This window comes from Mus musculus, chromosome 10 (assembly GCF_000001635.26).
Source record: "Mus musculus strain C57BL/6J chromosome 10, GRCm38.p6 C57BL/6J".
NCBI lineage: Eukaryota > Metazoa > Chordata > Mammalia > Rodentia > Muridae > Mus > Mus musculus.
In genome coordinates this window covers 3,975,160-3,988,509 of record NC_000076.6, presented here as the reverse complement: position 1 = coordinate 3,988,509, position 13,350 = coordinate 3,975,160, and the positions used below count along the sequence as shown (strand labels likewise).

Below are 13,350 nucleotides of genomic sequence, written 5' to 3'. Positions count from 1 at the left end.
GCAGAGGCCATGGAAGGGTGTTGCTTCCCATGGTTTTGCTCAGCCTGCTTTTTTATCGAACCCAGGACCACCAGCCCAGGGATGGCAGCATCTGTCATGAGCTGGGTCCAACCCCATTGATTACTAATTAGTAAGTGCCTTACAGTTAGATCTCATGGAAGCATTTTCTCAACTGAGGCTTCTTCCTCTCTGATGACTCCAACTTGTGTCAAGTTGACACACAAAACCAGCCAGGACACACAGTAATTATTAGTTAATCAAAAAGGCGACTCATTTGTGTCCGTTTTCCTGGCACAGGAATGTGAGGATTAAAAGAATGTAAGAAATTACCGAAGCAGACCCACTTGTTACTAGGTCTCAGATGGACTCTTTCCGTGCAAAATCCACCTCCTCAGTCAGGTCCACCTGTGATTTAGCTGCACCTGCAGTGACAGGCTTGCTAAACCAGGAGACATTTTCACTGCGGTTATTTTGACTGTTCCTTGAGAGAAACCAATGTTTAAAATGCTAGTGTTTGGAGCCATCGCTTTTATATGCAATCTTACTAGAAAATACTTTCAAATTCATCTGGAATAACAAAAAACCTAGGATAGCAAAAACTCTTCTCAAGGATAAAAGAACCTCTGGTGGGATCACCATGCCTGACCTAAAACTGTACTACAGAGCAATTGTGATAAAAACTGCATGGTACTGGTATAGAGACAGACAAGTAGACCAATGGAACAGAATTGAAGACCCAGAAATGAACCCACACACCTATGGTCACTTGATCTTCGACAAGGGAGCTAAAACCATCCAGTGGAAGAAAGTCAGCATTTTCAACAAATGGTGCTGGCACAACTGGTTGTTATCATGTAGAAGAATGCGAATCAATCCATTCCTATTTCCTTGTACTAAGGTCAAACCTAAGTGGATCAAGGAACTTCACACAAAACCAGAGACACTGAAACTTATAGAGGAGAAAGTGGGGAAAAGCCTCGAAGATATTGGCACAGGGGAAAATTCCTGAATAGAACAGCAATGGCTTGTGCTGTAAGATCGAGAATTGACAAATGGGACCTCATGAAACTGCAAAGCTTCTGTAAGGCAAAAGACACCGTCAATAAGACAAAAAGGCCACCAACAGATTGGAAAAGGATCTTTACCTATCCTAAATCAGATAGAAGACTAATATCCAATATATATAAAAAACTCAAGAAGGTGGACTCCAGAAAATCAAATAACCCCATTAAAAAATGGGGCTCAGAGCTAAACAAAGAATTCTCAACTGAGGAATACCGAATGGCTGAGAAACACCTGAAAAAATGTTCAGCATCCTTAATTATCAGGGAAATGCAAATCAAAACACCCCTGAGATTCCATCTCACACCAGTCAGAATGGCTAAGATCAAAAATTCAGGTGACAGCAGATGCTGGCGAGGATGTGAAGAAAGAGGAACACTCCTCCATTGTTGGTGGGATTGCAGGCTTGTACAACCACTCTGGAAATCAGTCTGGCAGTTCCTCAGAAAATTGGACATAGTACTACCGGAGGATCCTACAATACCTCTCCTGGGCATATATCCAGGAGATGTTCCAACTAGTAAGAAAGAAACATGCTCCACTATGTTCATAGCAGCCTTATTTATAATAGCCAGAAGCTGGAAAGAACCCAGATGCCCCTCAACAGAGAAATGGATACAGAAAATGTGGTACATTTACACAATGGAGTACTACTCAGCTATTAAAAAGAATGAATTTATGAAATTCCTAGGCAAATGGTTGGACCTGGAGGGCATTATCCTGAGTGAGGTAACCCAATCACAAAAGAACTCAAATGATATGTACTCACTGATAAGTGGATATTAGCCCAGAAACTTAGAATACACAAGATATAAGTTACAATTTGCAAAACACATGAATCTCGAGAAGAACGAAGACCAAAGTGTGGACACTTTGCCCCTTCTTACAATTGGGAACAAAACACCCATGGAAGGAGTTACAGAGACAAAGTTTGGAGCTGAGACAAAAGGATGGACCATCTAGAGACTGCCATATCCAGGGATCCATCCTATAATTTGCCTCTAAATGCTGACACCATTGCATACACTAGCAAGATTGTGCTGATAGGACCCAGATATAGCTGTCTGTAGTAAGACTACGCCGGGACCTAGCAAACACATAAGTGGATGCTCACAGTCAGCTATTGGATGGATCACAGGGCCCCCAATGGAGGAGCTAGAGAAAGTATCCAAGGAGCTAAAGGGAACTGCAACCCTGTAGGTGCAACAACATTATGAACTAACCAGTACCCCGGAGCTCTTGACTCTAGCTGCATATGTATCAAAAGATGGCCTAGTCGGTCATCACTGGAAAGAGAGGCCCATTGGACTTGCAAACTTTATATGCCCCAGTACAGGGGAACGCCAGGGCCAAAAAGTGGGAGTGGGAGTGGGTGGGTAGGGGAGTGGGGGGGAGGGTATGGGTGACTTTTGGGATAGCATTGGAAATGTAAATGAGGAAAATACCTAATTAAAAAAAAATGTCAAGAAAAAACCAAAACAAAACAAAACAAAAAAAAAAACAAAGAAGAAACAAGAAAAAAAAAAAGAAAATACTTTCAGTTAGCTTATTTACATGCAAATTAAAACCTGAGAGAAACAAAGCCAACACTAGATAGCACTTTAAGACATCAATTAGAATTTTCCAGAAGCAAGTTATTATTTTTAAAAAGTTATCTAAATAGCAGTAGGGAGAAAATAGCGTTTCTCTTTATGTTTCATTTAGAATCTTCCAGCAACAAATCCTTATTGAAAACCCAAACAAAGCCAAAACCCCGATAAACAGAACTGATCATTCCAGACCTGACTTTTCAACAAGTTCTACAGCAGCTTTGGCCAAGGGTGAAACAAAACACTCCGGAGCGTCACCTCGTACGAGCTTCCCCAGATTGATGTCGGTCACCCTGAAATCGAACGCAAGAGAACAGTGAATCACAAATCATCCAGGGGGACAGCAAGTCATGACTGAAATGGAACACGGAATGACTGGGAGGATGCAGGAAACTCCCTAGGACCCAGCAGAAGGCCATGTTTCACGTCCTAGTTTCAGAGACACTTTCAATGGCTCCAACAGTCCCCGAAATCAGCTGTCCACTTTCAGACCTCAGGACTGAGTCTATCAATCTAGAGACTCGCAGGTCAACTTCCACTTGGCTTCAGTATTTATTTCCTTGGGAAATGAGGGGAGAACATCAAGAAAGCACATGCTTGCTATACAGTGGCTTCTGTGTGCTTTCTTCCACTCAAGTCTAGAGCAAAGAACTTACAAGATGATGCCCTCTACCTCATTCTGTAGTAGCAGAATGAAGACACTCAGGTTTCTATGACTCTGTCCTTGTATGAAATGTCTGAGACTATATCCTCATAAGACCTTGGGGCTTCCTGGTCCACAACTACATCTTCTTTCTTTGATTACTCTGCTATAGAATTGGAGGTTTTATCATCCATCTAACTATCCAATCTATCCATCCATCCATATCTATATTCCGGAGAACTCAAGTGTCTTACCTATACACACACCCTCCCCCTGAATTATAGCCCAGCCCTTACATAACATTCTCTTGTTTGAGCCTGTCTTCCCCTTGTAAGAAAGAAAAGAGAGACTGCAATAATCCAGCATAGTTCAGAGGATTACCAAGCTTTCAATGCAGCTGCTGAAGGATACACTAGACAGAAATCTAACTTTATAAATTTGTTCCCGACCTTATCGTCCCAAATAAGCCCTATTGCTTCAGCTACAGGACAAATTATTTCCTATGCTTCCATATAAGAAAATGGAGTTTCTACTCTCTAGGAAACACTCTCTCCCCACACTGTAGGCTGATGGCATTCACTCTCCTGTGATACTTATATCTTACCATGGCATTCCACAAAACACCCAACAATCACAATTCCCCCCACCTCTACATTTAATTAGAAACTCGTATTATTAATAAAAACATGTGTTGTTATCTCAGTCTTCCTTTCCCTGTTCCGTAGAATTACCCAGGGAAGATTATTCCTAGCCAAAGACTCAGTCAGACAAACAGGAGCTTCCTGAGTAAGTACGATAGTGCAGGATTCTCTCCAAACAGATGCGTATTTTCCAAGATACAGGACTTTCATTCACGGAATTTTAAACATTCTCTACCTCCTAAGCCTATTTAAAATGATTGTCTAACTAATTATTGAGTAACAAAAAAATTGAAATTTAGATAAATCACTTCAGTTACTTATCAATAAGATTGATTACTATTAATTATTTCCTTTTATATTTCTTACCCGTCCACATCTTTTTCTGGTTTCAAAGCATTGAGAACTTTGTTGCTCAATGAATCTTCAGAGATCTGAAGGGTAAGGCCATGCACTCTGGGGTCTTCATTAATCTTCAGGATTTCATCTATGATCTAAACAGAAAAACATTAGCTTTGTGAAAGTGAGAACTAGTAAAAATAAAAAAAGTTGATGGGGTAGGAAAGGGATTTCTCCATAGACCCAGAGAGATGGCACATTGGTGACATGTATGCTCACTGATGACTTTAGCTGGACCTCTAAAACCTATAAAAAAATGGTTGGCCTTGATAGTATAGACCTGTGATCCCAGCTCTCGGGAAGTAGGGACATGTAGATCTCTGGGACTTCCTGACTAGCCAGCCTAGCCTGCAAAGTGAGTTCCCTGCCAATGAGAGACCCTGTACCACAAATGAAAAGGACGGCTGGCTCCCGAGGTTGTCTTCTGGCTATGATACGCCTGTGCATCTGCATACAGATGTGCACACAAGCACCTGTGCGTGTATACACACATACCCAGATTCCTAAAACTGTTATCTGTTAGGTTCTTTTCACTTCTTATTGAAGACTCTGGGGTGAGGTACAGCAAAGAGCCTGTTCCCTCTTTACAGCTTAGAGAAGCCCCAGAGAAACCTGGATGAATAAAACTTTCGACAGCTTCATAGTTCCTGAGGTCCTGCCAATGCATTGGAAAAGAACAACTACAACAAAAACCCAAAGCGTCACTGTTACTCCAGGTTAGCAGACAAAAGCCAATTCCCTGACGATGACCAATTTGAGACAAACATCCCAGTGTGAAGGGAGGTCTGGAAGCAGCCAAGTACCTCAACCAGGTCCAATGGAACCTGGGGGTCCAAGCAATCACATACTCAAAAGGTTTCCCAACAGTAACTCTAACCAGTCACAGCTCTCTGGTTCACTAGGTCCAAGTGTCGTGCCAGGAGCCTTTCCTACGGCATCGGACAGAAACTCACTCGGACTGATTCATTTCACTTAACAGAACCACTGACCCAGGAGTAGAAAGATCCCTTGCATGTGCATCCCACTCAAAGACGGTGTCACTTTGCCCCTTTTATTTTATTGCTTGGCAACAATATCTACGTTATTACTACCATCTGGTAGAGAAGGAAAATGCTATTTGGTACAGAAAGAATATTTGCCTCATTCATTTAGCTGTGAACTGGAAGTTTCTAGGAAAAAAAAAGGAACCTGTTAAAGATTCTACAAGGCTGGTTAGAACATCATGATCGTGGAGAGTTGGAGATCTGGGAATAAATGATCCTGGGCTGTCTCTAATTCCCTTTATAGCCACTTGCTGCCTACTGATTTATTTAATCTAACATCCTCCTGACTAGCTGGTGACATTCATTCAGAACATAGTAACACATCAGGAGCTTCCAACAACCCCAGAGGCCTGCAGAGTCTTGTAGCAGACAACACAGAGGTCTCAAAACAGCCATCAGGGAGCCTCTGATGTCTATAGCAGAGACTGGCATTCCTGGCCCATTGTCTTCACCAAAGTATTTTAAAGCCTCGATGACTTTTTGTTGTTGTTGCTGTTCTGCCACTAAAACAAACTCAGCGAAGCTGGGAGCCAGAGAAATAGCTCAGCGGGCTGTTCCTCTGGAGGACCCAGAGTTCTGTCCCAAGTATCTATGTCAGATGGCTCACAAGCTCCAGGAGATCAGGTACCTCGGAGCTCCCTAGGCACAACACTCATGTGTACATACCCAGCCATCCCATATTTAAATAAAACAAACAAACAAAATGTTCTGATCATCAGCTTCGTACGAGTTCTAAGCAAGGGACCTACCAGCTACCTGTGAGCAAAACTGTTCTGGTAGACATGATATGCTAATCGGCAAGCCCCGCCCCTTCTCCAATTGTTGTAATAATCTATGTCCTGAAAGTGATCGGTAATGTAGGAGAAAACAGAGCAGGTCAAAGGGAGAAGAGTCACAGGATGAGGGTGGTCAGTGGGTCCATGGAAGCAGAGCTCAGGATAAAGTAAGGATCTTGCTTTATCTGGACCGAGAATGGGAAAGCACTAATAAAAGCAAAACAAAACTGGGGAAATAAAAGCTTAATCAATTAAGATGTTCAACATAATAATGCCAGACTCATTGAAATTTCAGCCCCTACAACAAAGCAGTGGAAGTGGACAAATCCTTATAAAAATATGTTGGGTGTACAACCATAATCTTGGCACTTAGGAGGCTGGGGCAGGGGGATTATGAGTTTAAAGCCAGACTGGGCTTCATAGTGTTTCCTGGCTAGCCTGGGCTACACAATTGAAACTGTATAAAGAAATGAAGATGTGCCTGTATACACTGAGTGTCCTGGACATGGCCGACCTGCTTCTTTGGATTCTGTCTCTGCTTGTGCCTTCATGGTTGGCACACAGCATAACTGGCAAATACAGTATTAACTGTTTGTCCAATATTTCGTTTCCCTTCTTCCTTAGAAATGATCTAAATGGCATTAAGACTTCATCTCCCCTCCTCCCTTTCACAGTGTAGCCAGACAATGCAAGTGGTGCAGCAGAGCAAATTTTTGGTTTGCAGAAAACACCCTTAGAGGGAAGAGCACGCACATGGAGCCTGCCTTTATTCTTTTCCCTATTAGTCAGGTCAATAAACTTTACTTGAGATGCTGGGGAAAAGAGGCAGTGGAGACCTTCACCCACAACCTCTGTATACTTCAGAGAATTACCTTTCCCCATAGGATCTAGAGAAGACTCAGTTCATAACAGTTCCTAAGGACATAGAAAGACAGACTACAAGAGCACAACCCCATTTCCTCACTGGCTGGACCAACTGCCAGTTCCCACTAACCAAGCAAAACCAAATACGTTTGAAAGCAAACTTTTGGTCAAGCTTTCTCTTTCCAGATGCCTGAACCCTGGGGCACCCTCAGGCTGAACACACAGACAGTAACCCCTGAGAACAGGCTGGCTGATTACCACCAAGGTGCTCCCTCATCTCATCTCACACCTAGGCTTACTCCTCTTTATAAATGAAAACCTTTCTGCCCAGCCCTGCAGGAGACTACAGGTTACTTCACACTCCAAGGTTTCAGTTACTCTTCATCAACTGTGTTACAAAAAAAAGAAACACTCAAGGGAAAGTTCCAGAAATAAACAATTCATTAGTTTGAAACTGTACACCTCACTGAGTAGCACGGTGAGATCTAGAAGCAACCGGACATGAATCAGCCCCTTGTCTAGCACACCTACACCTGCATATGGGGCCGCTCCTTTGTCACTTAGGAGTCACGAGCTCCCTAATCAGCATGACAGTAGCATCACACTATTGGTGCTTATGTAACTTTTCTTTGACTGAATAGTGGTGCCAAAACCTAAGAGCATCAGCAATCTTTGTTAAGCCAGAGAGAAGCCATGCAGTGCTGTAGGGTCTATACTACTTGCAACTTTATCTATCTGCTGGGTGTCATTCCCCATCTAATAGTCTCTGTATCCATCGATAATCATTTTGAACAACCCCCATTATCAGTGGAATGGCTTTTGACCCTACTGCAAATGTGACTGCGACAGGTAGAGCTGACCTACCATCTTTGGTTTGGCAGTATACTGCAGAGAAGCTAGCAGGAAGGAAGTGCTGCAGCTCTCCTGACTTTGGGATGCTTTGCCTAGCCAATGACTGCTGATGTCTAAACATCATTCATGTCTGATCTCCATGGAAACTCAGCCACAAGAGAAGGCTGGATCTGTGCCCACCACCCCAGAAGATGCCCATAGTCCCGATGAGGAAAGGAAATGAGCTAGGCTGACATTACCTCATCCTCTCCGCTGTCTGGAGGCAAGCAGATGTGAGTGATGTCCAGACCAGCCTGAAAGGAAACGTAAGATTCTGTCATCACAAGAGAACAAATCATTAGGTATTCTAAAGGATTGCTAGAATCGCCAGCTCTCACCTCCTTGGCCAAATTCTGGTTCATATCCTTCATCAAATTGTCATCACCGGCCTAAGGACAAAGGAGCAGAAAGGAGAATGTCATGATGTGAGATACCTTCACAATGTGTACCAAACACAACACAGAGATCACACTTGCAAAGACAATGAACACAAGTAGCCTGAATAAAAAAGATGATCAAAAAATTACTGAAAAGACTCTAAATGCCTATGGAAACTGGGCTAACAGCTGGAGTTATGTACATATAAACTTCTTAGACTAACACATTATATCCTTTAAAAAAAAACGATAGATTGCATGTTATAGGGTATGGTGGTTTGAATGAGAATGGTCCCTACAGGCTTATAGATTTTAATACTTGGTCCCCTGTTGATGGAACTGTTTGGGAAGGATTAGTAGGCGTGGCCTTGTCGGAGGAGGTGTATTGCTGGGGGTGGGCTTGAGGTTTCAATAGACTTGCATCATTTCCAGTGTCTCTCTCTGCCTCCTAGTGGAGGATCAAGATGTTATTTCCCAGTAGTTCTTACCTCCATGTCTTTGCTTGGTAGTAAACTTTAAGTCTCTGAAACCATACCCCAACCGAATGCTTCCTTTTATAAGTTGCCAGGGTCAGTCATGGTGTTTTGTCACAGCAATAGAAAAGTAACTAAAACATGGGATATATAAAAATAACATCATAACGGCCACAAAGCCAGCATCATGCTGTGTGAACCACCAAAGACAGGAGTTTGGATGCTTGTACTTAGGTTGAATGGCAACAGATTCCCAGGATTCCAAGTCCCCAAACCAAGTCCCCTTGCTAGGAGGGGATATGGAAGTTTCCCAAAGGATGCAGGTCACATGAGCACAGTCCTACAATCTCACAAACCAAGGAACCATTGGCCACATGGTGTGCTATCCTGATACTGGACCAGCCTGCCAAGCATCACAATAACAGGCCGGCTACTGGGCCAAATCGCTTCCAGGCCTGGCTCATCCTGTTATTTCCCTGCACCTGCCACCATACAAGGATGCCAATGACACAGTGCCAACTGCAGCTCTGGACTAAGGGGCAGCAGCCAAAGGACAAACACATAATGCCAAGTCCTCTGATACACTCATGGCTTTTGACACATAAGTTGTCAAACATTAATGTGCACCTGCCATTGCCCACTTGTCTTCCCCAGAAACAAGAGAGAACAGACTTGCCAGCCATATCAAGTACACTTAAGTACATGTGAGTTAGGAACTGTTCTGTGTCCTGTGATTTACGGTGCCTACCTCCTGACCTCAATGAGTAACCTATGCCTCAGAAAGATAACTGACTACAAAAGAGTTGTGTCTAACCTGCAACTCTGCTGAAGAAAACCACGTAACAGCACTGGCCACTGGCAGGCCATGCGTCTGGCCTCTGTTTATAAGCATTTGCTAAATTACATCCAGCCTGGTCTACAGAGTGAGCTCCAGGACAGCCAGGGCTACATGGAGAAACCCTGTCTCGAAAAAAACAAAAAACAAAAAACAAACAAACAAACAAAAAGCTAAAAGAGTGCTACGCTGACAACTTACCTGAATAACCACAAGCACTGGCTTAAAGGCAGGGTTCTTTTCTTGCAACAAGCTCAGCACTTCCTTGGAATTGTGAATGACGTCTCTATATGGAGAGAGAAACACAGCACAGTCATGTCCTTGTTAATGATTAGTTAGGACAGGCACAATGAGTGTCCTTACAGAGCTTGCTGATGTAAGTGAATCAGACAACAGAGGGAGACTGATCAGAGTGTGAGGGAAAGCAGAGCACCCAGGCAACAAGAACTCCTGATGCAGGCAGTGTGTATTGGCACAGAGCTGTGGTCCCAGCTCTAGGGAGGTGGAGGTGAGAGGACTGTAAATTCAAAGCCAGCCTAGACTACACGGTGAAACCCTGACTCAGAAGAACTGAACGTGGCCATTCATTTCTGAGGAGATTAAAATTATCTCCTGTGTTTTCCAAGTTTGTTATAATGACAAGCTTGGAGCCAGTGAAGAGGGCTCAGTGGGTAAAAGTGCTTGATGACAATCTGTCACTTGCCCATGCCCTGGATCCATTTGGTAAAAGAAGAGTACTGAGGTGACCTCTCCTCCCCCAAGTTGTCCTCTGACTTACACACTCACATGCACACAAACAAATAAATGTAATGAAGGAAGAGAAAGTCTGGGCTTCTATTCGAAACAATCTCATTCTTTCACCACGTTGCCTTACTTCTCCCTCAGGAGAAACGAGTCTGAAGGGAAAAGCAAACAAATGGTGGGGGTGGAGAGGGGTCTGTGAAAATGGTGATGGCTAAGTGGACGGTGAGTGTGGGACAATGAAATGGTGTCTAAATTCCAGTTAGATTCCAGCTCCCAGAGTTTAAAGAAAGGATTCAAAGACAGAAGAGGAGGGAGGACAGCAGGAAGTTGCAGGTGTGGAAGGCATAGGATGCTGTAGCCAATGGGGGTGGGGGGATCTTTTAAAAGACAATGTTACCCTGCTGGGGCAGCTTGTTCTTCTCCAAGTAGTCTTGACCCCTCGCCCAGTGAGGGCTGGGAGAGAAACAGACCTATATAAATATGGCAGAGACAGACTTTCTTTCTAGAACCTTCTAGATGGGTCATTCTGAAAGCTACCATCACCTCTACGCTATGTCCTCACTGGCACATCTCTAGCAGTCAGTCTGCTTTTCGTTTCCACCTCTCAGAGCAGATTGAAAGGCCCAAGCAGTGCCCAGTTTCAGTGTTAACACATTATTCCCCTCAGCCACCCCCCCCCCAATGATGGCAGAGTAAGCCTGGGGTCTCACATGAGCTAGACAAGTATTGCAAGTCACTGATGGCTTCAGGATGCCTTTATTGACTACATGCACCCAACAACTTTCAAAAATGAATTAGCCTCAGGCAGATGCCATTAGAAAACCAAACCTTGCAGTGTGGTGGCTGAGGAACTGTGAAGTGGAAAGTGCCAAGGGATACTGGGAACAGGGTACTCACAAGACCACAGAGAGTTTAAAACTTGCATGGGAGTCAACTTTCCTAATGCCACAGAGGCTAAGAGAGCCAGTGGCCAGGCAACTGTGCACTGTTAGCAAATCATTTGTTTGGTTTTGGTCTTAGACACTTGGGACGAGACAGTTCAATCCCTGGGAGGCGGGGGTGGGGGTGGGGGTGGAGGCTGGGGTGGGGGTGGAGGCGGGGGTGGGGGCGGGGGTGGGGGTGGAACCTCGTTGTTGTCCTAATAGGTGAAACCATTCTGAAAAGCTGAGATTGTGGCTCCTGGGATGGGTGCTGAGGTTTCTTTGCTGCACTGTCGCCCAGCCTGGCAGAGCTCTGGGCCAAGCTGGGTCTATGTGTTGGCTTGGTCTGCGGGAGGTACTGCACCGAGCACTTCTGACTCTAAGAATCCCCTGGGAAGCATAATCAAAATCAAGATTCCATCTCAGAAATTCTGGTTCAATATGCTTGGCTGGGGTCCAGGAATGTGTCATTTTAAATAAGTGCCAGGGGGTTCTGGAACCCCTGTGGATATTCTGTGGATAACAGCCATACCTGGCACTCAACCCTCCAGTATACTGCTGGGTGGGGGGCAATCTATGGGTTCCGACTTTCTCACCTGTATAATAGGTTTCATTGGCTCTTTCCCTTTTCATTATTGTTGGGATGGTTTTTTTTCTTTTTTTCCCATGACTAAAACTACCTGTATGAATATGCAACCTCTCTATAATCATGTGTTTGAACCCTTGACAACCAGTTGCTGTTGCTGCTGCTGTCGGTGAAGGTTGTGGACATTTAAGGAGGCGGAGCCTTGCTGGAGGAAGTGCGCCTGAAGGTTTTATAGCCTGGTCCGACTTCTGTTTACTCTTGCTTCCCTTGACTCCAGATACAATGTGCCCAAGTGCCTTCTGCTCCTAGCAGCAAGCTTTTGCTACGGGAGTGTCCACTTGAACTATAAACTCAAACCTTTCCCTCAGGGTGCTCCCTGTCAGGTACTGGTCATGGTCTTAAACATAAGAATTTGTAACAGAAACCCCTCCAGTTTTGCCCACCCTCCATAAACTACACTTAAAAAATTGCTAGCCCCAATTTTTAAAAAATGAAAGGGATATTCCAATAGACAAATTATCACTTGGTTTAAGTTAGCTGTCAAGGGCTTGGAGAAATGACTCAGCAGTTAAGGGCATTACTTGCTCTTCTAAAGGGCCACTGTTCCAGTTCCAACACTCACATAGAGGCTAACTACTATCTGTAATTCCAGTTCCAGAGGTTTAGATGCCTCCTTTTTTGGCCTCTGAGGGCAACAGGCACATTGTTGGTGCACAGACATACATGCAGATCAAACTCCCATACACACAGAATAGAAATAAACCGACCTAAAATAGTTGAAGTAAGGGGCAGAAAGAAGTTATAGCTACACAAAGGGGCTCAACAAGGCAATAATTGGCCACCCACAACTGGCCACATGTTGTTTCCATTTCTTGCTGTGATGCCTGCCGCGATAAACAATACGGGAACATTCCTAGGCCCCAAACATCCAAAAAGTAGCAGAAATGTTTCCAAAGATGAGTCTATGCCCTTGGGAAAGAAAACTTCAATTCTGACTGGGAACAGTGTAGCTAAAATTCAAATTTTCCTATTACTGAAGACAGGTGGGTAAAGGTTTAAGCTTAGCTCGGCACTACCGTGACCCCTTATTAGTGATACTGCACTACCGTGACCCCTATTAGTGATACTGTCACAGTTTCTGCCTCTACCACCGGCTTAGTCACCTCCGCCTGGCTAACTGCATTAAGCCTAGGAGCTCAGCACAAAGCTGCCTTGTTCTAACAACTGTATTTCTCCTCATTCTCCCTGAGGCTAGCTGTGACCACACCCAAGTGTAGGAGAAAACAGGAGAAAATCATCAATGCACACTCATCCTCATCCCCGATGCAGAATGCCGAGAGCACTTGTTAACTAAAGTCCTCATTTAACTTCTCAGCCCTTTCATAGGTAAAAGGATCCTTCTAGGAATACAGAGCCGACTCTCTACAGACATCTCCACACAAGACAGCCAGAAGTGTTTAGAGAAAGGGTCCATGGTCAAAGAAGTGGAGAGCTGTTTTAAAACTCTTTG

The 13,350-nt window shown here is 44.1% G+C and overlaps 1 protein-coding gene across 4 annotated transcripts in view; it reads right to left on the bottom strand.

The window, feature by feature from the left end:
• The window catches only part of Mthfd1l (methylenetetrahydrofolate dehydrogenase (NADP+ dependent) 1-like), a 194,190-nt gene that overhangs the window by 178,572 nt on the left and 2,268 nt on the right, over positions 1-13,350 (bottom strand). For all 4 annotated transcript variants that reach the window (XM_006512449.4, NM_001170785.1, NM_172308.4 and 1 more), the window contains exons 2-6: positions 9,792-9,876; positions 8,244-8,294; positions 8,106-8,159; positions 4,302-4,426; positions 2,844-2,944 (exon numbers count right to left, since the gene is read on the bottom strand). In XM_006512449.4, coding sequence (XP_006512512.1) covers positions 2,844-2,944; positions 4,302-4,426; positions 8,106-8,159; positions 8,244-8,294; positions 9,792-9,876 — 416 coding nt within the window. The remainder of the gene's footprint in view (positions 1-2,843; positions 2,945-4,301; positions 4,427-8,105; positions 8,160-8,243; positions 8,295-9,791; positions 9,877-13,350) is intronic.